The 24,010-nt window shown below is 41.3% G+C and overlaps 1 protein-coding gene across 4 annotated transcripts in view; it reads right to left on the bottom strand.

Moving 5' to 3' along the window:
• Positions 1-24,010, bottom strand: part of LOC147028067 (integrin alpha-8-like) — a 225,910-nt gene that overhangs the window by 148,414 nt on the left and 53,486 nt on the right. For all 4 annotated transcript variants that reach the window (XM_085878073.1, XM_085878074.1, XM_085878072.1 and 1 more), the window contains one exon: positions 4,882-4,976. In XM_085878073.1, coding sequence (XP_085734199.1) covers positions 4,882-4,976 — 95 coding nt within the window. The remainder of the gene's footprint in view (positions 1-4,881; positions 4,977-24,010) is intronic.

The following is a 24,010-nucleotide window of genomic DNA, read 5'->3' as shown; positions in this document are numbered from 1 at the left end:
GCCCCTATCCTTTCTTCTGATTAACTCGTCTTGATCGGGTTTTGTGTGTGTATGTGATGGTGCCTGTCCTGGCCTAAGTTAAGAGTGTAGAAGATATATATTGGGATAAGTCTGCTCTGTGTCTGCCTTTGCAAGTTGCTTGCTTTGTTGTCGCATCCCACAAATTCCTTACTATCCCTGCTTGCAAACAGTAATAAATCCATTCACTGAGCCACATATTTTTCCTCACCTATCTGTAAATAAATGCTTGTGTAGAAATGTTCCCCGCTCATTTTTGTGTTTTCCTTCATCGATTCAGCATGGTCCATATCCTAGCCGAGCCGGGATTTTATTTCCCAACGATCCGTTCTTCCAGCCAGTACGTTCCTTGGCAGTGTCGCTCGGCTGCCTCTGATCTGTTAAGGTGATCCGTTTCGGACAAGGCATACCGAGGGCATGTTCCCCAGTAATTAGGTCACGTGATTATTTTAAGTAACCGGTTAAACCTTAGATGGAGGACCCTAGTTCACGTGCATGAGTTATTGGCGTTCATGTTCGATTAGCGACCAGCCGCGTCACTTAGTTATCCATGTGCGATGGCCTGCGATTCCTAGGAGTCTGGTGGGAACCCGAGATAGCTTCCCCTCCTCGTGGTCGTGTGTGTGTGTGTGTGTGTGTGTGTGTGTGTGTGTGTGTGTGTGTGTGTGTGTGTGTAAATATATATATATATATATATATATATATATATATATATATATATATATATATATATATATATATACATACATTGTGGGCCAGGGGTCTGGGTGAGAAGACCACTAGGGGGCGAGACCACAAGCTATCTCCTTGTCTACTGCAAGTACAAAAGTTGGAGGCAGAGACCTCTAAACCGAGGCAGAGACCCTATTGGTGAAGCTGGTTCTGGTCCTTGATGACAGCACATTTGTCCTTGAATGTGGTACTGAGGGTTCCATCCAAGAACATAACACTCCTGACATTCAAGACATCATTTGGAAACAGGAATTGTATTTCCTGATGTTGTCCAGGAAATAGTTTGACATAGAAGCTGACTCATCAAGTATTGCTTGCAAAAATGGATGAAGAGGTGGTAAATCAGGCCCTACGTCCTGTCTCTGGTAAACCCTGATCCCGTCTCTGCCTTTATTTATTTTGAGCGTCAGAGATTCCTCTCGATAAGACAATTTTACTTTTATTTTTCCTCAGCATTTTTGAACTCTTGTGGTACATCTTGCACCTTCGAGCGTCAAAAAGCAAACAGATGCGGAAACAGCGAATAAGCAATGCTGAATCCGCGAATGTCACGGGTGGAATCCTCACATAATTTCTTCATTCTGCTCTAAACTCAATGTCTCTATATTTACATTCCACACAGCATCATTCCAATCACAAATTAATACAATACCGTTAATATAACAAAATACAAACACTTGTGAGACAAACGAATATCGATGTCCTTCTCACGTCACACCCAATACAGACGAATCTGCCGGCAATAAAGGGCGGATCCAAAACATTTCATACAGATCGAAAATTAAAATCATAATTGTCTTAAGAAATCTATGAAACATCCCACCCACCTTATAATGGATAAAGCAGGATCATTTGGGTGGAAACTCAAAAACACAATTGTTGGTTCACGGACACCAGCAGTGAAAACTATTTTCATTGTGTCTGTCTGTCTGTTGGGTCGTCGATCTCGTCGAAAAGAAAAAAAATTTCAAAAAACAAATTTTGAAATTTGTTCTACCCTTATTATCAGTATTTCCGTCAATATGTTGGGTAGTCGATCTAGTTGAAAACTTTTTTTTTTCAAAAAAATTTTTTTGAAATTTGTTCTACCCTTATCACTTTTTCCGTCGATGTGTTTGTCTGTCTGTCTGTCTGTCTGTCCCTCTGTTCGGTCCAGTGCTCCGTTAATACAATGGCAATTTCGATGAGACTTGGTTGGTAGGTTCATACCATGATCTAGTTGTGTGCAAATGAGAACCGTTGCTCTGGACACCACCGTTGCCGAGCAACGGGACTTTTAAGTTTTTGAAAAATCATAAAAAAAATTTATTTTTTCGAAAATCAAAAATCAGGCCCAAAGTGACTGTGGGCAGTACATTCAGCCATATTGTCAAAAATTTCCAGCCGGATCCTATGAAAACTGTCGGAGAAGATAGACTTTGAATGAGCCCTGGTCGAAAACAATAAAAAAACAAAGTTCGTTATATCTCAGTGACTGAGTCAGATATACATGAAACTGGTATGGTAGGTTCATGATATGTCCTAGTTATGTGTGAGAAAGAACTGTTGCTATGGACCCCTCCGTTGCCTAGCAACGGCCGAAAAACCTCTAAATGTGGGGGTATTTTAACGAAAAAAACAATCTGCAGCATTAACCCTTGAAGCATTAAAAAAAATTCAAAATCATGAATTTTCTTGTGCTTAATCCTCAGGTCATTCCCCATCAAACGGGCCCATCGCGTCAGGTTCTATTGGGTAGGCGACTACCCATGTCTGCCTACTGACTTGTCTGTCTGTTACTCTCCAGAGCATAGCTCCGTGATGTTTGATGCGATCTTGATGAAACTTGGACACAAGCTAGACAGCATGGTCTAGTTGTGTCTTATTGTATGAGGGGCGTTCCACGCCCCTTGTGGGTGGAGCCATACCCACTTGAAGTTTTTATTTATTTATTTTTTCTCGATTTTTTTCTCGCAATTTCATTTCCTAGAAGTTGTGCATAATGTCCATAAGTACAACATATAAACGAGAGGGGTAGCACTCGGTAGAGTGAAAAACCTCCGCCGCCAATACTACTGGGTCACTCAAGTGAACCTGATATCCTATTCATTCAATTTGACATCAACAGTGCTCACAGAGTTATAGTTTGCAACTTTCCCTTTTACTTTTAACTTTTACATACTCAATTCATTCGTCATAACTAGATTCCTTGAGACAGAAATTGATTTTACGTGAGTATATCCACCTGAAGTTCCAAAATCAGCCACAATTATAATTTTGGCATGTTTTTTGTTGGAAATCACTTGTAACATGTAGAAATGCAAAAAAAAAAATCGAAATTTTGTTGAAAAAAAAGTTGCAAAAATTTTTTTTTTCTCTAAGAATTTTTTTTTTGGGGGGGGGTGGAAATCACTTAAAACATGTAGAAATGCAAAAAAAAAAAATTCAAATATTTTTTCAAAATGGCCGCCATAGCGGCCATATTGGATTTTGGACCACGTCCAAAATCTAATGGCATGATCCTTGGACCATACCTAATCCCCCCCACCAAGTTTCGTCGAAATCTGTCAAGGAGTTTTTCCACAATACTGTTCACAAACAAACAAACAAACAAACAAACAAACAGAAAGGGGTGAAAACAGTAACCTCCGATCTTCGATGGCGGAGGTTAAAAATCCGATTTGATTTGGTCAATTTTGACGGAAGAGATAGGTTTTTACGGTAGGGCTTCCTCAAAAGCTTCCACTAACTCAATTGTACCTATCGTGGCATTGTTCAATAATGCCCGCGAACCATCGTCGCCTCCCAGCTAGTATTGAGATATTACTACACCAGCGAATGTTTCTGCCACATTCATGATTGGCGTTTACTTCCGGATCGGGAGCAGCTTCATTTTGCATGGGGCCCCCAAATGATTAACATCCCCTCTGATCATCTCAAGTTATCCTCCATCCCGACCTGAATCCACATCATCCACATCAACATTACTTAACACAACCCTCTTATTTGCAGAATTATTGTTTCCTCCCTCCTCTTTCTCTACTCTTTTCCTGTTAATTATTTCCTTTGCTTGTTGTGTCTAACTAACTGTTGTCCCACTATTAGTGGATGGATCCACATTTCACTTTTTACCCTCTATCACCTCACTCTTCCATGATCCTCAATTTTGGATATAAATGGATAACAAAAAGGTATAAAGTCCTTCATTTGATTTGAGAAAACATATAGAGCACAATCATCGGTGAATTTGAAAATGTAACCTGGTATTGCCCCTTTCAGAATAGAATGGATCAAAATTATTTTAAGCTGACTTTATCATCAAAGAAAGGTCGTATAAGGTTACATTGTAGATGAAGAAGCTAAAATGCTGAATATTTATGATGAAAAATTATGTAGGGTTACATCATAAAATCTGAGATGGGTTGGGAATACGAAGGAAAGATAATATGAGTGTGTGGATGTAGACATGGGGGTCAATAGGCCAATGATTTAGAAACATTAATATGCAACGAAAAATTATGTGACTTGAGACCCAAATCAAGGTGTGATTCGAAATAAAATAAAATAAAATAAAAATTGTATACATGGCCGAGGTTCATTGAAGAGGTAGATCAGAATGGAATGGAACAAAATGGAAAGGAAGAAACACCAACAGCAGAATAGAAGAGAGAGAGAGAGAGAGAGAGAGAGAGAGAGAGAGAGAGAGAGAGAGAGAGAGAGAGAGAGAGAGAGAGAGAGAGAGAGAGAATAAGATCAAAGAGAGTGGGGAGAAGGAAACATGGGTTGAACAAGCAACACACAAGCTGAATGAAACACAGCAAGAAGAGGAAGGGGAAGGTGGGAATGAAACAGAAAAGGAACAAACAACGAACAACTAACAAATGAAAGGATATGAGGGTGAGGGGGGGGGTCACAATAACCTGGAAAAAGGGGAGTGCGTGGGTATATAGTCATTTGGTGTAGAAGAGATCATGAGTACAGATGGGAGATGACCTGAGGTCGTGATGAACAGCTGTGTTGAAGCCATGGAAGAAAGACTGGGACTGAGCGGACTGGGGGAAGTTGGTTCCACAGGTGAGAGAAATTTTGAAAGGTTTTGCCACTTTGTTATCTATATGATCGTCCAGGCAGGGACATATATCATCCACTCACCAATGTGCTGCCATTAAGCACTCTGACTGTCGATCCAAACATCTGCCCCGATCTGAATTCCACATTTGGTTTGGAATCACTTGCACTTAGTTGCTCTGTGATACAGACAAAGAACACACAATTAGGCCCAATACATTTGTATCATATTTAAGAATTGTGAGAAAACTTGTTTTACATTCACAATATCATGTTAAAAAATACAATTACATTTATATTGGTGTAATTTGTTCATTCCCCAAAGTTGTGGTTCTGGTTATACCAGTCTCCAACTAATTGGGGTATCCACTCATACAAAGAATGCCAGAACGTGTGGTGGTCAATTTTTCCAGATCTAATAGGCAAGACTCATCATGGAGTATGGCAGTATAATACAATAATAGCTGAATCAATTACAATAATTCCAACTGAAGGGAGCAACATTGTCTCTTGGGTATTGCACAAATATCAAAACAAAATAAAAATTTTTTATCGGATTTTAAAAATAACACAACCACATTACACCACAACCTGTTTGCTCTTGTTCACTTGGTTTACAGTTGCATTTTGTGGATAAATACGAGTTGTTGGGGGAGGGTGGGGGGGGGGAGGTTGTGAAATAGTGTTTTGTTGTAATGCACCACGAGATGTTTTTTTGCACATTCGTGTTATCGTTTGATAATGCTCGTTTGCTGTCACAAAAAGCTATTGGTGCCTGATGTTGGTTTTTAGGTTTAAAAAGTCTGGTGGCTGGTTGTTTGAACCACTTGATGCTTGAAAACGGGGGTCCCTCTTTGACCGTCTTGAATTTTCCACGCGAATGGCATTTTGGTCCATTTCGCCCCAGACGTTTCAGACCGTTGGAACGTGTCCCTTTCTTCACTTTTCTATCGGCAATCTGAAACACCCAATTGGGTACGATTCTTTTTTGGTAGCATTATCACCTGTGGACGTGGGTGAGTTTTTCTTTATTTCCCCTAGCATTACAGAAGCGTGCGGAATTACTTGCACTTCCATCTCCATTTAATGGTGCTTCTCTCCATGTGACATTATCAAATGTATTTTGGCCAAAGCATGGCCTTCTTCCTTGGGTTACTTTGGTGTGGCTTGTCAAAACAGCAAACTAACACCTGAAGACATTGCGAGTTTGCTGGAGTTGTGTCTGAAAAGCACGACCTTCATCTATGATGCTACCTTCATCGATGACTACTGAACTACACACTCCGATAAATATTTGGCACAGCTATGGGTTCACAGGTCTCTGCTGCTGTAGTGATGATGATGGCGATTTGGTGATGGAGGAACTCGAACAAAGGATATTTGAGGCTCATGAGAATTGGCTCCCACGGTACTGGAACAGATTTGTCAATGACACCTTCACCATTGTGCATACAAACCTGGTAGACCACCTACGGGGACAACTTTGCCAGGTATTCCCCAATATTAACTTCACAATCGAAATTGAAAAATTGAAAAAAGGAAATTGAAAAAAATCCCAAAAGACTTTGGTTTACAGGAAACCAACCGACACCAGCATATTACTGGTTTTTAACTCCTGCAACCCAATCTCCCACAAACATAGTATAGCTCGAATCTTAGCAGCTCGGGCATGGATGCTGTCACCTTCCAAAGCCGAGGCAATGAAAGAAATCAGATTAGTTGGAGGAGTGCTGCTCAAAAATGGGTACAACAAGGGGATACTCCCCACCTTGGAAGAACCAAAAAGGACAGAACGGAAGGAACCAGACACACCTCGGAACTGTATATTGCCATACTACCCGGGCCTTTCTGAAAGGATTTGCAGGATAGTACACAGTGCACAGATTGGCATAGCCTACAAGCCTCTATGCACCATCCATAATGTAATTTTTTTTTAAAAAGGTCCCAATTCCAACTGGTGATAAATCTGGAGTAGTTTACCATTCATCATGCAAAAACTGTGACCAATTCTACATTGGGGAAACTGGAAGAAATTTAAAACAATGGCTGGATGAACATGATAAAACAATTTGGCTTGGAAAGATGGCACAGTCAGCCAGAGCACGTCAATTCCTGCAATTTGCCAAAAAATTTGACTTTGATGGGACCAGTGTCATCGACACTACATCGAACAAACAATGCAGGTTGATTTTGGAAGCATGAGACGTGAAGAGCCAGGAGGGTGGTCCAACTGGATAGATGGTGGACATATCTAGAAATACACACCTCTGATGCAAATGGAAGAAACTGGATGGTGAAAAATGGCTGGATAATGTGAGCAACAAACAACACCAAATCCAAAACACCACATCCGCATGTGCAGAACACCTAACGAGAACCCCAACACTTAGGGCCCTGTCACACCTTGACGATTTAGGCAGCAATGGCAACGTATAAAAATGTATGTAAAACGTTGGCGTACGCTGAAATGTTGGTGTTTTTTTTAAAGTTTTTGGCGTATTCATAACGTGTTGATCGTTTGCAAAAAACATATTAGTAACGGGCACAGAACATTTCGTTGCGTTATACATAACTTTTACCAACGAATGCTTACCTTGTGGTCGGCGTTCAAAACCTATGACAAACGAGAGTTTAACTTACCCTTTGCGTGCTATACGTATCGCCGGCGAACTCGTGGCGTAGCCAGTTAAGAACTTGCTGGACGCCGATTGAAATCAAAACTGCCTGAGAATTTGAAGTGTCAACATCGCAGTCACACCTTGACGATTTTGCCAGCGTATGCCATTCTATGAAAAATGTGTTTACAACGCTAGGCACACGTCAGATACGCTACAGGTAAGTTGTGAATACGTTTAGAGTAAGCTGGAAATCATTGAAGTACGCTGGCATATTACCTAGTCCGTTTGGTACGTCGTGAAATTTCAAGCATGCTGAAAATTTTAAGACGTACTCGACGTAAGGCTCACACGTTTCGCATGCGTTGGCATCTGTTCCTAACACGTTCCGCGATCGTTTAAACACGGCGAACACACGTTACTTGTAGGTTACTCATAAGTCGAAGCACGTCAAGGTAATGGCCAACATACTTGAAACCAAATTTCTAATCGATGAGTAACGTGCTTTGAACAAATGAGTAGCGTCAGCTTAGCCTATGTTTAACGTGCTTGGAAACTATGAGTAACATGCATTGAAACTATGTATAACTGGCCTTGAACCAATGACTGGCATGCTATGAACGTAAGAGTAACGTGCGTTTAACCTATGAGTAGCATGTTTTGAACCTAAGGAAAACGTGCTTCTAACCTTTGAGTAACATGCTATGAACCTATTTGTAACGTATGTAAAACGCACATTGTCGTATGTAGACGAATTAAATTGACGTCTTCCGGACAACCATAGAACTTACTGAAAGTGTTTCTAACTTACATCTACCGTGTACTGGTGTATTGGCAGCGTTAAGGGGAATTGGTATATACAAATGGGCTTCACAATAAAAACCCATCATTGTTCCAGACTCCATGGTGAGTAGATGTGAACGCCAGTAGTATCAATAGTAGCAGTACTATTACTAGTAGTAGGTGTGCGTGACAGTAATAATAGTAGTAGTAGTAGTAGTAGTAGTAGTAGTGGTAGTAGCTGTATGTCTATGTCAGTGGTAGTATGTGAGCGTGATGTGGAGGCTGTGGGGGATGATGGATCCTCGTTGCGTCAACGAATAGGAGAATACTTTGCACCATTGTTCGATGTTCTGAAAGGGCTAATTTTTTTTCCTCATTCCGAAGATGAAATATTTCTTTGTTTTACTATTGAAATTATTAAAAAAGACTTTGACAAATGCATAATGTACTAGTAATGAACACAGAACGCTTCGATAACTTATAGATTAGTTATAGCAACGATTGCTTATCGTGTTTTAGGCGTCCACAGCCTATGCCCAGCGATAGTCTAGCGCATGCATAACGTGGGAGCGCATCGTTTACGATTACGTGACGTTTGCTATCCATTGACTGCCACTAAACTATTTTAATAAACGGCTGTCACTCGGCTATTGTTTTTTGACGCTGGTGCAAGGCAATTCAAATCGTTTCCATTGAACGAGTTAACTTGCTGTCACTCGCCTATTGTTTTTGGACGCTGGTGCTCGGCAATTGAAATCGTTTCCATTGAACGAGTTAAATCGCTTCCACTGGACTATTGAAATGATTTCATAATAATGCTTGGTTATCCTTAGACCCACTCTGGCTAGCAGCTCGTCGAACATCACTGGGGGCATTCGCAGGAAGTTGATGAAGGATGCATGGTCCTCGTTCCGGAGTTCCACCATGAGCTGGTCATATATGCCGTAATGGCGTCGCCTCCCGTTCCATGGTCTGACCCAGTTCCTTCTCCTCTGTTCACGTCTTCTTCTCCCGGCTCTATTGGCACGCAACTGGTACAGTGTCAACTCGATGAGGTCATGTTGATGTTCGAGGACAGGTAGGTATTGTCGTCTCAGCCTTGCCGTATCTTCCATCTCTCGGAATGACATCAACATGTACTCACCACAAAGTCTAAAAAAAAGACGGGTTCCTCCTGCGAAGCCCCTTTTTATAAACCAATTCCCCAAATCGCTGTGAATACGTCATTCCACGTCAGCTGTTTGTTAGAAACGCGTTCAGTAAGTTCTGTGGTCATCCTGAAGACGTCAAATACGTCTACATACGTATTTGTTCGTAGGACATGCTCTACAACTAATTCCCAAGCATGTTACTCGTAGATTATAAATAAGTCACGGGTTCCCTAAACATTACTTTGATGTGTTTCGATGTATGAGAAACTTTCGAGTAGCGCGTTGTGAGCTGTGAACAACGTTTGTGTAGCGTGCTTATAAAACGTTACCGAGAGTTTATGAATAAGTTTTGGGTACGCAAATGTTACCTCAACATGTTTCCACATATGAGTAGCATATAAATAACGTGTGTCAACGATCGCATAACGTGCCTAAACCTTATGGCCAGCATAGCGGAACATGTGAGCCAAACGCCGAGTACGTCGTAAAATTTTAACACAAAACCTACCCATAACGTATTCGACGTGTGCCAGCGTATTAGGCAAATTTTTCATAAATTGGCATAGGTTGGCTAAATCGTCAAGGTGTGACAGCCCCTTTACACAACCAGCAACGCATCATGCCCGACCTGGACATGAAACCAGCCGTGTTCATGCCCCGGAAACACAAAAATAACAAGCGCGCACGTGTTCACCCATACACATACAACACCAGATCACGTGCAAGTAAAAACAAAAAAGAGCAGAGTACTCCATTGAGGTTGTGATTTGACGTTTGTTTTTGCTTTTTCAAAATAAAATAAGAAGCACTCCTCCATTTGACCTCGAGCACCAGCACGTGACTGGAAATGTGCGATCATATTCAAACAAAAACCGGACACGTGCCGAGGCTCAGGGTTTATTATGCCTGAGGAAGCCGGCTGTGATGCTGGTGAAACGATGCCTGAGACTGGGTCTGCTCTCGCTTTTTTGCTCAAATTAGCAGAGTCGATGTAGTTTTTACTTTTCATTGGAAGTGCCTTCCTCTTCTTTAATATATATATATATATATATATATATATATATATATATATATATATATATATATATATATATATATATATATATATATATATATATATATATATATATATATATATATATATATACCGTGGGGAGAACAAGTATTTGATACACTGCCGATTTTTCAGGTTTTCCCACTTACAAAGCACGTATAGGTCTGTAATTTTTATCATAGGTACACTTCAACTGTGAAAGACGGAATCAAAAACAAAAATCCTGAAAATCACATTGTATGATTTTTAAATAATTAATTTGCATTTTATTGCATGAAATAAGTATTTGATCACCAACCAACCAGTAAGAATTCCAGCTCTCACAGACCTGTTAGTTTTGTCTTTAACTAGCCCTCCCATTCTCCACTCATTACCTGTATTAACTGCACCTGTTTGAACTCCTTATCTGCATAAAAGACAGCTGTCGACACTCAATAAATCAGACTCCAACCTCTCCACAATAGGGAAGACCAGAGAGCTGTCTAAGGACATCAGGGACAAAATTGTAGACTTGCACAAGGCTGGGATGGGCTACAGGACAATAGGCAAGCAGCTTGGTGGGAAGGCAACAACTGTTGGCGCAATTATTTGAAAATGGAAGAAGTTCAAGATAACAGTCAATCTCCCTCGGTCTGGGGCTCCATGCAAGATCTCACATCGTGGAGTCTCAATGATCATGAGAAAGGTGAGGGATCAGCCCAGAACTACATGGCAGGACCTGGTCAATGACTTGAAGAGAGCTGGGACCACAGTATCAAAGAAAACCATAAGTACCACACTACGCCGTCATGGATTAAAATCCTGCAGCGCACGCAAGGTCCCTCTGCTCAAGTCAGCGCATGTCCAGGCCCGTCTGAAGTTTGCCAATGACCATCTGGATGATCCAGAGGAGGAATGGGAGAAGGTCATGTGGTCTGATGAGACCAAAATAGAGCTTTTTGGTTTAAACTCCACTCGCCGTGTTTGGAGGAAGAAGAAGGATGAGTACAACCCTAAGAACACCATCCCAACCGTGAAGCATGGAGGTGGAAACATCATTCTTTGGGGATGCTTTTCTGCAAATGGGACAGGACGACTGCACCGTATTGAGGGGAGGATGGATGGGCCATGTATCGCGAGATCTTGGCCAACAACAACCTCCTTCGCTCAACAAGAGCATTGAAGATGGGGCGTGGCTGGGTCTTCCAGCATGACAACGACCCGAAACACAGCCATGGCAACTAAGGAGTGGCTCCGTAAGAAGCATCTCAAGGTCCTGGGGTTGCCTCACCAGTCTCCAGACCTGAACCCAATAGAAAATCTTTGGAGGGAGCTGAAAGTCTATACTGCCCAGCGACAGTCCCGAAACCTGAAGGATCTGGAGAAGATCTGTATGGAGGAGTGGGCCAAAATCCCTGCTGCAGTCTGCGCAAACCTGGTTAAGAACAACAGGAAACGTCTGATCTCTGTCATTGCAAACAAAGGTTTCTGTACCAAATATTAAGTTCTGTTTTTCTGATGTATCATATACTTATTTCATGCAATAAAATGCAAATTAATTATTTTAAAATCATACAATGTGATTTTCAGGATTTTTGTTTTAGATTCCGTCTTTCACAGTTGAAGTGTATCTATGATAAAAAAATTACAGACCTCTACGTGCTTTGTAAGTGGGAAAACCTGCAAAATCGGCAGTGTTTCAAATACTTGTTCTCCCCACTGTATATATATATATATATATATATATATATATATATATATATATATATATATATATATATATATATATATATATATATATATATATATATATATATATATATATATATATATATATATATATATTTCGATATTTTGGAAGCATGAGACATACATACATATATGTGTATAAATATAAATAGATGCATACACACACATACATATACATACAAACACATATTTTATATATATATATACATAATTACACATAAATATATAAATAAATACATACATAAAGATATATACACACACATATACCTATAAATATATATATATATATATATATATATATATATATATATATATATATACATAATTACACATAAATATATAAATAAATACATACATAAAGATATATACACACGCATATACCTATAAATATATATATATATATATATATATATATATATATATATATATATATATATATATATCTACTATATAAATGGCAGTCCTTCTGTCTGTCTGTTTTTTTCTGACGAATAAGCTCCTAGACCGGTGAACCGATCTTGATGAAACTTTACACATATATATAACTAACATTCAGCTCCAGTATGCACTAAGTGGCTCTCCATAAAAATGAATATATATATATATATATATATATATATATATATATATATATATATATATATATAAAAAATAAAATTTCCATTAGAAAAAAAATGGCTTTCGAGTAGTGTGCCGGTGTATTAATCATAACAAAAGGCTTCGTGGTTCAAAACGCTAGGGTTTTTTGAAATACAAAATGTTCGTAATTGTTGACTTTTTAAACATACACATTCTCCTCCTGTTATTTGAATTCTCGAACTGCACGCGCACGGCAACAGCTAACTGCTGATCGATCTGCTCATGAAAGAGTCAGACAAGCCATAAAGGGGGTTCGGGAGACAATTGATAAAGGGAAGATAAATTATGTGAGTGAGTGAGGGCCAGCGGGCCTGTGTGTATGGAGCGAATGTGGTATGCATGGTGCGATGAGTGATTTGGGGGAGGAGTGATTCCCACCCAAGTGACCCCGGGGTCAGAGTAATGCGAGTTAGTGGGTTAGTCAAATTGACAAAAATGGAAGTCGCTTTGCTATTGGTGCGAATGTAGGCTCGAAACCCGTTTGGAGAGGTGCAGGAGTCCTGTTGACGGGCTGGGAACGTGGCTGCGAACGGTGAGTATCGCTTAGTGGGCACAAAATAGGGCAAATTTCCCGGGTATATATATATATATATATATATATATATATATATATATATATATATATATATATATATATATATATATATATATATACATATATATATACATATACATATACATATACACACACACACACACACACACACACACACACACACACACACACACACACACACACAGACAGTACCAGAGTCAAAACTTTGGACACACCTACTCATTCAAGGGTTTTTCTTTATTTTTACTATCTCCGACATTGTCGAATAATAATGAAGACATCAAAACTATGAAATAACACACATGGAATTATGTTGTAACCAAAAAAGTGTTAAACAAATCAAATTATATCTCATATTTCAGATTCTTCAAAGTAGTCACCCTTTTCCTTGATGACAGCTTTGTGAACTCTTGGCATTCTCTCAACCACCTTCATGAGATGGTCACCTGGAATGCTTTTCCATTAACAGGTGTGCCTTGTTTAAAGTAAATTTGTGGAATCTCTTTCCTTCTTAATGCGTTTGAGCCAATCAATTGTGTTGTGACAAGGTTGGGTTGGTTCACAGAAAATAGCCCTATTTGGTAAATGACCATTATTCTGGTAAAAGACCGTATTATGGCAAGAACAACTCAACTAAGCAAAGAGAAACAACAGGCCAGGATGACATTACGACATGCAGGTCAGTCAATGCAGAAAATTTCAAGAACTTTGAAAGTTTCTTCAAGTGCAGTCGCAAAAACTATCAAGAGCTATGATGAAACTAGCTCATGAGGACAGCCACAGGAAAGGAAGACCCAGAGTTGCCTCGACTGCAAAGGATAAGTTTATTGGAGTTACCAGCCTCAAAAATTGCCAATTAACTGTACCTCAGATTGCAGCCCAAGTAAATGTTTCACAGAGTTCAACTAACAGACACATCTCAACATCAACTGTTCAGAGGAGACTGCGTGAATCAGACCTTCATTGCCGAATTGCTGTAAAGAAACCACTACTGAAGGAGACCAATAAGAAGAAGAGACTTTCTTGGGCCAAGAAATATGAGAAATGGACATCAGATCAGTGTAAATCTGTCCTTTGGTCTGACGAGTCCAAATTTGAGATTTTTGGTTCCAACCGCCATGTCTTTGTGAGATGCAGAGAAGGTGAACGGATGATCTCTGCATGTGTGGTTCCCACCGTGAAGCATGGAGGAGGATGTGTGATGGTGTGGGGGTGCTTTGCTGGTGACACTGTCGGCGATTTTTCTTTGGGATCCAAGGCACACTTAATCAGCATGGCAACCACAGCATTCTGCAGCGATACGCAATCCCACCTGGTTTGTGCTTAGTGGGACCATCATTTGTTTTTCAACAGGACAATGAACCAAAAACCTACCTCCAAGCTGTGTAAGGGCTATTTGACCAAGAAAGAGAGTGATGGAGTGCTGAATCAGATGTCCTGGCCTCCACGATCATCCAACCTAAAGGCAATTGAGATGGTTTGGGAGGAGTTGGACCAGAGTGAAGGAAAGGAAACCAACAAGTGCTCAGCATGTGTGGGAACTCCTTCTAGATGGATGGAAAAGCATCGTCGGTGACTACCTGATGAAGCTGGTTGAGACAATGCCAAGAGCGTGCAAAGCTGTAATCAAGGCAAAGAGTGACTACTTTGAAGGATTGAAATATAAAATATATTTTGATTTGTTTTACACTTTTTGGTTACCACATAATTCCATGTGTGTTATTTCACAGTTTTGATGTCTTCACTATTATTCTATAATGTAGAAAATAGTAAAAATAAAGAAAAACTCTTGAATGAGTAGGTGTGTCCAAACTTTTGGCTGGTAGAGTAATATATATATATATATATATATATATATATATATATATATATATATATATATATATATATATACATACACACACACACACACACACACACACGTATATATACATAGTTACGGCCACAGGCACCAAGTGCATTATAAGGGGTTAATCCCCGTTTCTCCTCAGAAGTGCCGGACCTGGGGCCACCGCTCACAATTAACTTTGTGGTATGGTGGGTTGCTTTACAACCACAAATGCCAATCAGTTAACCACGAGTTCCAGCATCCACCGTATAATTTTGCCATTTAACTAGAAGTCACGTGGCTTCCTGAACGGAGAGCGCACCCTCGACAATGCACCAATCTTATCTTGATTAGCTCTTAATTCGGGCGGCCGAGCATTTACCGCTGGTGCATGCCAACTGTGACAGGTTAATTCGTTTGGGAATGACCTCTCAGTCTATCTTGGTTTGAACAATGCTGGATCAATGGAAGGAAAGGACAAGCATGGACAGGTTGAAACATCAACAAGGAATTTATTAATGAGGATAAAATAAATAAACTGAAGAACTTTTTATATCTTTGTGGTGAAAATCGGTAAATTCAAACAAATCAAAATAATCTCAAGCAAATAAAGAATTAATCAGGCATTGATAGAAAAACAGACAAAGAGCAGATGCTTATCATGATGCCTTACTTAACAATTAAACACGAGACAAGGGTACCCAGCAGATCATTCAGTGGGGGAAAGAAATCCGGTCTCAGCTTACCAAGGTAGAAGTCGTCGTGCGTCAAATAAAATGTCCGAAAAGTTTGAACGCGCCTTGGTCCATTGCCAGCGCCTTGCCTCACTATACACCCATTCGCAAACAGGCTCAAACACCAATCAAAGTCATGTCGTCACCTCCAGGAACCAGGGACACCAAGAATCAGGTAAGCCAAGAGCAGGTCCTGAGCAGATCCAGCAGGAACAGTCCAACCATCACCCACCATCAGGAGCCATCAGAAGCTGCAACCAACAGACAGCTGCAAGGAGCTGCAAGGAAATGAGGCGCTGTGAGGCACTGTGAGAAGCTGTAAGGCGTTGAGGCACTATGAGACGCTGTGAGGAACTGTGAGGAACTGTGACAAGCTGTGAGACGTCTCTTCGAGAGCAGACGTTCTGAGAGACTACTTATAGAGGAGTTAGATGAATACAAAGCTGAGTGGCGATTGGGAAAGCATATAAGCACGTTCAAAGCCGACAAAATTTCTTTCTGTGAGTACCAAACCATTTCTGCTGGTACTCATTGGAGAACCAAATTAAAAAAAAATTGTTTGAACCCCTGCCAATATATTCTCTTTCCCAACTTTTCCTTTTGTCCTTTTCCTCCATTTATGTTCTCCAAAAGATTTTCCTCAATTACATCCCCTCGCCCCCTGTGCCACCTGGCATTTGTGTACATCATATTTAGGGATTCTATCCTCGTATTAAAAAAAAAAATGTTTCAGACAGACAGCTTGTTATCATGTGCTCCTTAAGCACTGAGCTGAAGTGGCACAACAATGAATGAGCAGAAGCACACAATGCTTTGTATGGTCATTCAGTGTGGAATGCAGTGTGAATGAAAAACAACTTATGAATGTTTGTACATCATGTAACATTCTTAGGTCACAACGTCCTATTTGCACATCACCATTTGAATTTTTGAATAATGAATGTATTCTGAGCTCCAAAGAACTCATGGTTATGAAAAACCACGAACATCGTTCACTCAGGCAAAATGGTAGGGATTGCAAGCAACCATTGCACTGCACTCCTGACATTAACTTAGCCTGGGGAATTATTCCACAGAAACCTGCACTGCCTTATGTACAGATTCAACTTGACTCGTCTTCAGTTATCAGAGCCATGCTCCCACCCATAGCACACTGAATCCTGCGGTGAGGCAGTTGCCTTGAAACAACTTGCCTTCTCTGCCTGGAAGGCAAATCCGACTGAAGGCAATCTAAGATTATTCCCCAATGAGCACCAGTCAGTGTCCACTCTCAGGAGAGCCAGAAAACAACATCTGTCCAACCTCAAGAATGAACTTTTAAACTTGTGTCCCTCGTCTAAAACCTGAGAGCACCTTGTTCAATTTGTCTCTGGAGTATGCTCCCACTCCATCCCTTCCCTCATTTCAAATGGCACCACAGCCGACTCTGCTCATGAGAAGACCGAATACCTCAATTCTGTGTTTGCAGTCCAAATGTGTCCCTAACCACTGGCTCTCTGTAACCACACTACCCAGTCACACACAACTACTCCTGGGCTTTGTGTATTTTGCACCTGAGAAGGTGAAGAAGTTTCTGCCAATCCTGGACTCTGATTCTGCAACTGTGCCGGACGGCAGCAGCTCACATGTGCTAAAAAAAAACCTGCTCTGCTGCTGTTGCACTTCCTCTCTTTGCCCTTTTCACCCTATCATTATAGGTCATCTGTCATCTGCTTGGAAATCAGCCAACATCCACACATCAAAGAAACAAGGTGCAAAAATAATCACGTTAAATGGAGATAAACTAGCTTATTTCTAATCATCAGCAAAATCATGGAATCCATCAACACAGTTGACATAAAATCCTTCCTTCTCTCCAATAACCTCATCTCAGGTCATCAATTCAGATTCAGACCAGGCCAGTCTACCTTGGACATGCTGCTTCTACTCTCTTAAATATGGATGGAGGGCTCAATGTCATATACGAGGGCCGTCTAAAAATGTAACGGGACTGAGCCTGCTGTGTGCTCCACTTACACAAATTTAATGAACAGGTTGCGTCACATTCTTTCACAACATTCCAGCAATATATATATATATATATATATATATATATATATATATATATATATATATATATATATATATATATATATATATATATATATGATTGGTGATGGTTGACTGCGCTCATTGTGTGATTTTTTACAGGTCGTGCTTCACACGTTGTCTCGTCCGAGTCATCGCGCTGAGTCGTGAGCAGAGAGCCAATCTGAAGTTTCTTGCCAAGCTTGGCAAAACACCTTCCGAATCCTTCGCAATGCTGCAGCAAGTCTACGGGGAAGAAACGATGTACACATGCATTTGAATGGCACAAGAGGTTCAAAGAAGGATGGGGAGGAGGTTGAAGACAATCCACGGTCTGGAAGACCTTCAACAAGCAGAATGGCTGACAACATCGAGCGTGTGAAGCAGATGGTGCACGCAGATCGTCGACTCGAGGTGGGGATGATTGCTGAGGAACTTTCCATCAACAAGGACATTGTCTGGAGCATTATCACTGAAAATCTTGAAATGCACAAAGATGGTCCCCAAGCTGTTGTCCGAGGACCAGAAACAGCGGAGTCACTGTCTGTCAAGACATTATCGAGTGCCTCGGGGACGATCCAGACCTGTTCAGGAGAGTCATAACTGGTGCTGAATCGTGGGTATTCAAATACGATCCCGAAACCAAATGGCGGAGTCATCAGTGGAAAAGTCCGGCCTCACCAAGACCAAAGAAAGCAAGGATGTCGAAGTCAAAGGTCAAGGTGATGCTCATCGCATTTTTTGACATCAAGGGCATCGTCCACTTAGAGTTTCTACCACAGGGTCAAACAGTTAATCAATACGTGTGCAAGGAGATCCTCTGGCACCTCATGAGATCAGTCCGGGACAAGAGGAGGGATCTGTGGGAGAACAACGCCTGGGTGCTCCACCATGGCAACACCCCTGCTCACAGTGCCCTGAGCATCCGACAGTTTCTGGCAGAGAGGAACATGCCAACTCTGAAGCAACCCCCGTATTCGCCAGAGTTGGCCCCTTGTGATTTTTTTTCCTATTCCCCAAGCTCAAGGGGGTGATCAAGGGGACCAGATTTCCTGACGTGGAGGCCATCAAAAGGGCCGTGACAACGGAGCTCCGGAGGATTCCAGAAGAAGCCTTCCGGGGGTGCATCGAAGCGTGGAAGAAGAGGATGGACAAGTGTGTGAGACTGGAGGGAAACTATTTTGAAGGGGACGAGCTGTGATTTCAATATATTTTTTGGAATAAAATTTCTGTGAAGTCAGTCCCGTTACTTTTTAGATGGACCTCATTTGAGGTCAGACCCATTTCTGTAGACATATCTCAAGCTTTCGATACAGTCTGGGATCCGGCCTTGCTCTCCAAACTCTGCCGATCACATGCAAGACCAACTACACTCTTGAGTTACTGACTTTCTTCACTGTCGTAGCCAACGTGTGACTCTCAACAGAATACTTTCATCTCCTCTCCCTGTCAAGGCCAGGGTTCCCCAAGGCAGTGTTCTCGGCCACATCCTATTCCTAATCTTCATCACCGATCTCTCTGGCTCTCCAGAAAATCCTCTTTATCTCTTTGCTGATGACTCCTTTCTCTACTGTCATCTCCTATCCTTCTGACAGACAGATAGACAGCAGCCTCTCCCCTCACCTCAGAACATGACAACATCACAAACTGGTCAAACTCAATTTTATTTATGTATCCATATCAATCACCCTTTGCATTCTCCCTTACTCCTCATCCTCTTCTCGAAGATATCAAAATCCTCTTTAACTATTTTGTCTATCTATTTTATGATGACCTTCTGTCATGTCATCCCTCATCTCTCAGATGGACATGCAGCAGTGTCTCAGTCTCAGTCTCAGTCTCAGTCTCAGTCTCAGTCTCAGTCTCAGTCTCAGTCTCAGTCTCAGTCTCAGTCTCAGTCTCAGTCTCTAGACTGGTAAAATTACAAGCTATTCAAACACTTGGAATATGTCTTTCAATCAAGACAAATCTCACACTCTCACTCTCTGAAAGGACCATCTGGTGAACCCTCCTACCTACTTTCTTAACAATCCTCTTGAAGAAGTTCAGTCACTCAAACTCTAGGGTCACACTATCAGACAAGATCTTTCTTGGGAAAACCACATCTGAAGGTTGGCCTTCAAAGACACCGCTCGCTGACTGGGTATCCTCTATTGTGCAAAGTCCTTCCTTGACTCAACTGAAATCTTATTCATCCGGAACTTGATGGAATACTGCTCTCCATTTGGGCTGGCACCACTTCTCACATCTTTCTCAGCCTGACGCTGGGGAAGCCATGACCTTTAAGATCATTGGAATCTTCACCGATGAAGCTGAGTCTATGAGTGTATCACTTTGCCATCGCAGACAGTTTGGCGGTCTCTGTCTTCTACCACCTCTTTTTTTGTCTCGCAGCCTCTGCTCTTTCCATACTCTATCGCTCCCCCCCCCCACCCCCGAGGTCCACCATCAACCACCTTTTGGTGAAATGCCAAAATTCTGAATCACTGCTCACTTCCACTGATTCGGTCTTCTTCTTTTTCCCACCTGAGGAACCAACTTCCATATTCTCTTCAATCTCTCAATCTTCCCTCCAGACCTTCAACACAGCTGTTCATGACCACCTCTGATCATCACTCATCCAAAAGCATCATCTGTTCCACCCCCGTTAGGCCACTCCCCCTAGCAATCCCTCCCCCTTCCACTCCCACAAATTTCTAGTTTTTTTCCTGAGAGTTTGCTTCTGTATTCATCTTGTCCACCCCCTGCATCTTCCCCATCCCTCAATTTTGTCCACATCCCTTGTTTGTCCGTCTCCATGTAGTTTGTCCCTTGGCTCTGCAGTTGTTGTTGTGTCTGTCTCTGTCTCTGTCTCTGTCTCTGTCTCTGTCTCTGTCTCTGTCTCTGTCTCTGTCTCTGTCTCTGTCTCTGTCTCTGTCTCTGTCTCTGCTGATCCTTTTGTTATTTTTGCATCCTGATGCACTCAATGCTCTAGCTCTTCCAAGAGCTTTGACTGTATCCAAAAAAATTTAAAATTCTTCTGCATTGTATGAACCAGTATTCGGCAAAGAAGTGTCAAGTTGCCTCCAAAATTAAAGGAATTCAACCAAGATAAAAGGCAGAGCTGGATAACAGGCCATAAGTAGTCTGCTTGTAGCCACTGTCGGAATAAAACTCTCTGAAGACATATAGTTTATTTTGTATCACTTGCTATGAAATTGTGATACATTCATGATTTGAGAGATTAAAAAGAAAAATAATACTTGGAGCAAAGTTTGGTACAGGGTTTAACGAACACTTTCCTGAGATTTGTTGCAGTTTGTAAAATGAATGACTCAAACTGGCGCTGCAAACATCATGTCTCGTAAAAGGGAGAACCATTTTTGGTAGCCACCGAGGGGTGTTCCTAAACTCAACACAGATAAATAAAGTCCCCCTTTGTATCCAAAGAAGGCTGTTCACATGAAATTTTGAATCACTTACAAATTAGTTTCCATTGCAGTGGCTGCTGCCCAGACAGCAACCAGCTCCAAGATAGCAAGTTGTGCAACCTGGTGTGAAGGAACTTCCAAAAAGATCAGACCATTTGCTACCTGCAGTCCAGGCAGGAATTTGTAATTTGTTCAGAGTTGGCGATAACTCGCCCACTCTTCCAGGATGATGGTTTATAGCTGGGTCGAGATTGGAACCCATGTGAGACAGCTCAGAGCTGCGAGTACGTATACATCGAGGCTATCTGACCAATCCATACTCAGCACAGATACAAAATATCACACAAGTGTAAAAAGAGAACAATTTGGCAAATAAGAATGAAGGCTTCTACATAATGCAGAAAGCTTTCCCATGCAATTTGAAGGAAAGGTATTTAATTATTATGGGGAAGGAAGTCAGGAGTGGGGGTGGGGGGCTCATAGCAAAGCCAGACTTGATGTAAGCCACATGTATGCTGACTCAACATGAACCCACGCCCTTTGTGTCTTTAAAATAAAATAAAAAACACAAGCACTTTCTGGCAAATTCTCACTGAGAGGCATGTTTGTATTCCGTGAGGAATGCCATGCTGACCAAAAATAGTTTATTCAGCAATGGCAATCAGGAACATTACAAACATTCCACTAAAAGAGGAACCCTGTGCATAATTTGACCGTTGACCCATGGTCCTCTGATAAGGGAGGTTTGGCATTTCTTTTCTTAGAACAGAAGACATCAATATGGTTCCAAATGCGGAATTAGCTCTGTCTTATTGCAGAGCAGCTGCTGAGCGTCCACTTCAAACATTCAGCAGAAAAGGCGCAGTTGTTGTGCTTTGTTTAGTTTAGCCAAGTGGTGAGCCATTTCAGAAAGAGGGAAAAATTTCCACAATTTTACAACAACCGAGGAGGGGGGTGCGATGGAGAAAGAGGAAACTACATCATCAGCTGAGCCACGCCCAGTAATGATTCAGCCAGCAAAACCAAACTCATACGTCATACTGAATGCAATCAAATATGCATTTGCTCAATCAATTTCCCACAGTTTCTGGAAAGTGTTTGCAATGAGGCCAAGAGCACGAAAAGACTTTTCATTCATCAAACTTTCTTCATTTCATTAATTTAACCTGTTTTTTTTAAAACAAGTAATCCAACCTCTCCTGTTCCTCCTCTGCCCCCCATGGCTTCTCTGACCATGTTCTTCTTCTCAAAACTTATATCTCTCTGGCTATTGTGAGGGAGTAACCTCAGCACCGCAGAATATGGCTGTTCGTACAAACCAACTAGCAAGGACTCCAATCACTCCTCTCATAAAAAAAAAAAAATTAGGCTGCCATATCCACAGCATCTGATATTTATTCCACTTGGGAAAAGTTACACAAATCCTACTCTGATTCATGCATGCACTGCTTCATCCCAAACAGTCTGTGGCTATCCTATCTGTCCTCTCAGTCCTGGTACACTGAATCCTGTGGGAGAGTCCGTTGCCATCAAGAAGCTTGTTTTCTCAACATGGAAGGCTAAACCAACTGAGGAGAACTTTTGGTCACTTTATAATAGCATGCAACAAGTGTGTCCGTCCTTAGGAACATTTGTCTCTTAGGGACAAGCACAAAACATCTTGCAAATCTCAAGACTGAGCTTGCAAAAGTCTCCAACCACTCTCCTTCTTTAAAGTCCTGGGGGAACCTTGTCAAGTACATCCCTAATATATGATTCCCTTCCATCTTCCCTTTCCTTTCAAACAGCATTGCAGCAGACTCTGCTCAAGATAAGGTAAAATATCTCATCTCAGTGTTTGCCTCCAAACTTTGTGTCTGTGATCAATGCCACTCTGGCCCCCATCATCCTCCCCCTCGTACCCACATGTCTTCTGGCCATTGTGTACTTCCCATGCGAGAAGAGAGAGAACGTTCTGTCCAGCTTTAACCCTGATTCGGTATTGGACCCAGATGGCATCAGTGGCCAATTTCTCAAATCCTGCCCTCCGAGTCTTGCTTGTCCTCTATTTATGCTCTTCAGCATGTCCTTTGTTGCCTTCTATCTACCTGTAAGTCAGCATACATCACTCCTATCCACAAGAAAGGCACAAAAACAGATCCTATGAACTAAAAACAAAAAGTTTGCTTACTATAATAAGCAGTCATTGAATCTATCATTGCTGATGATGTCAAGTATTTCATCTTTTCAAACAGCCTTATATCTGAGCATCAGTAATGATGGTGTCACTCAACTCTGGACATGCTGCTGTTTCTCTCTCAGCAAAGTTCACAGGCTTTGCATCTCAACCAATAGGTCAGTATTGTATCCCTGAACATATTTTGGGCTGGGGTGTTCTAGTAACCATCCTGGATTATGTGAAACCTCAAGCTCTCAACATTAGAGTTGAGATTCACAAGGCTTTGTGTTTTCACATCGGCGTAGACAAGTCAGTGGTCTCAGTTTATCACCACTTCTCTCACAATCTAGCACCATCTCTAGCCCTCCCCAGCTCACCCAGGATGCATGTGTTCTTCCAGTCACCCCCTCCTGGTTAAACTCCCAAAATCCTGGCTTAACTCACACCTAATTTTCCTCTTACTTGCCCGCATTTATGGAACTGCCTTTTG

Source organism: Eptatretus burgeri, chromosome 4 (genome assembly GCF_056783735.1).
Source record: "Eptatretus burgeri isolate ZD-2024b chromosome 4, Ebu_testis_v1, whole genome shotgun sequence".
Taxonomy (NCBI): domain Eukaryota; kingdom Metazoa; phylum Chordata; class Myxini; order Myxiniformes; family Myxinidae; genus Eptatretus; species Eptatretus burgeri.
Note: the sequence above shows the minus strand (reverse complement) of the source record. Positions and strands in the feature narration are given on the sequence as shown.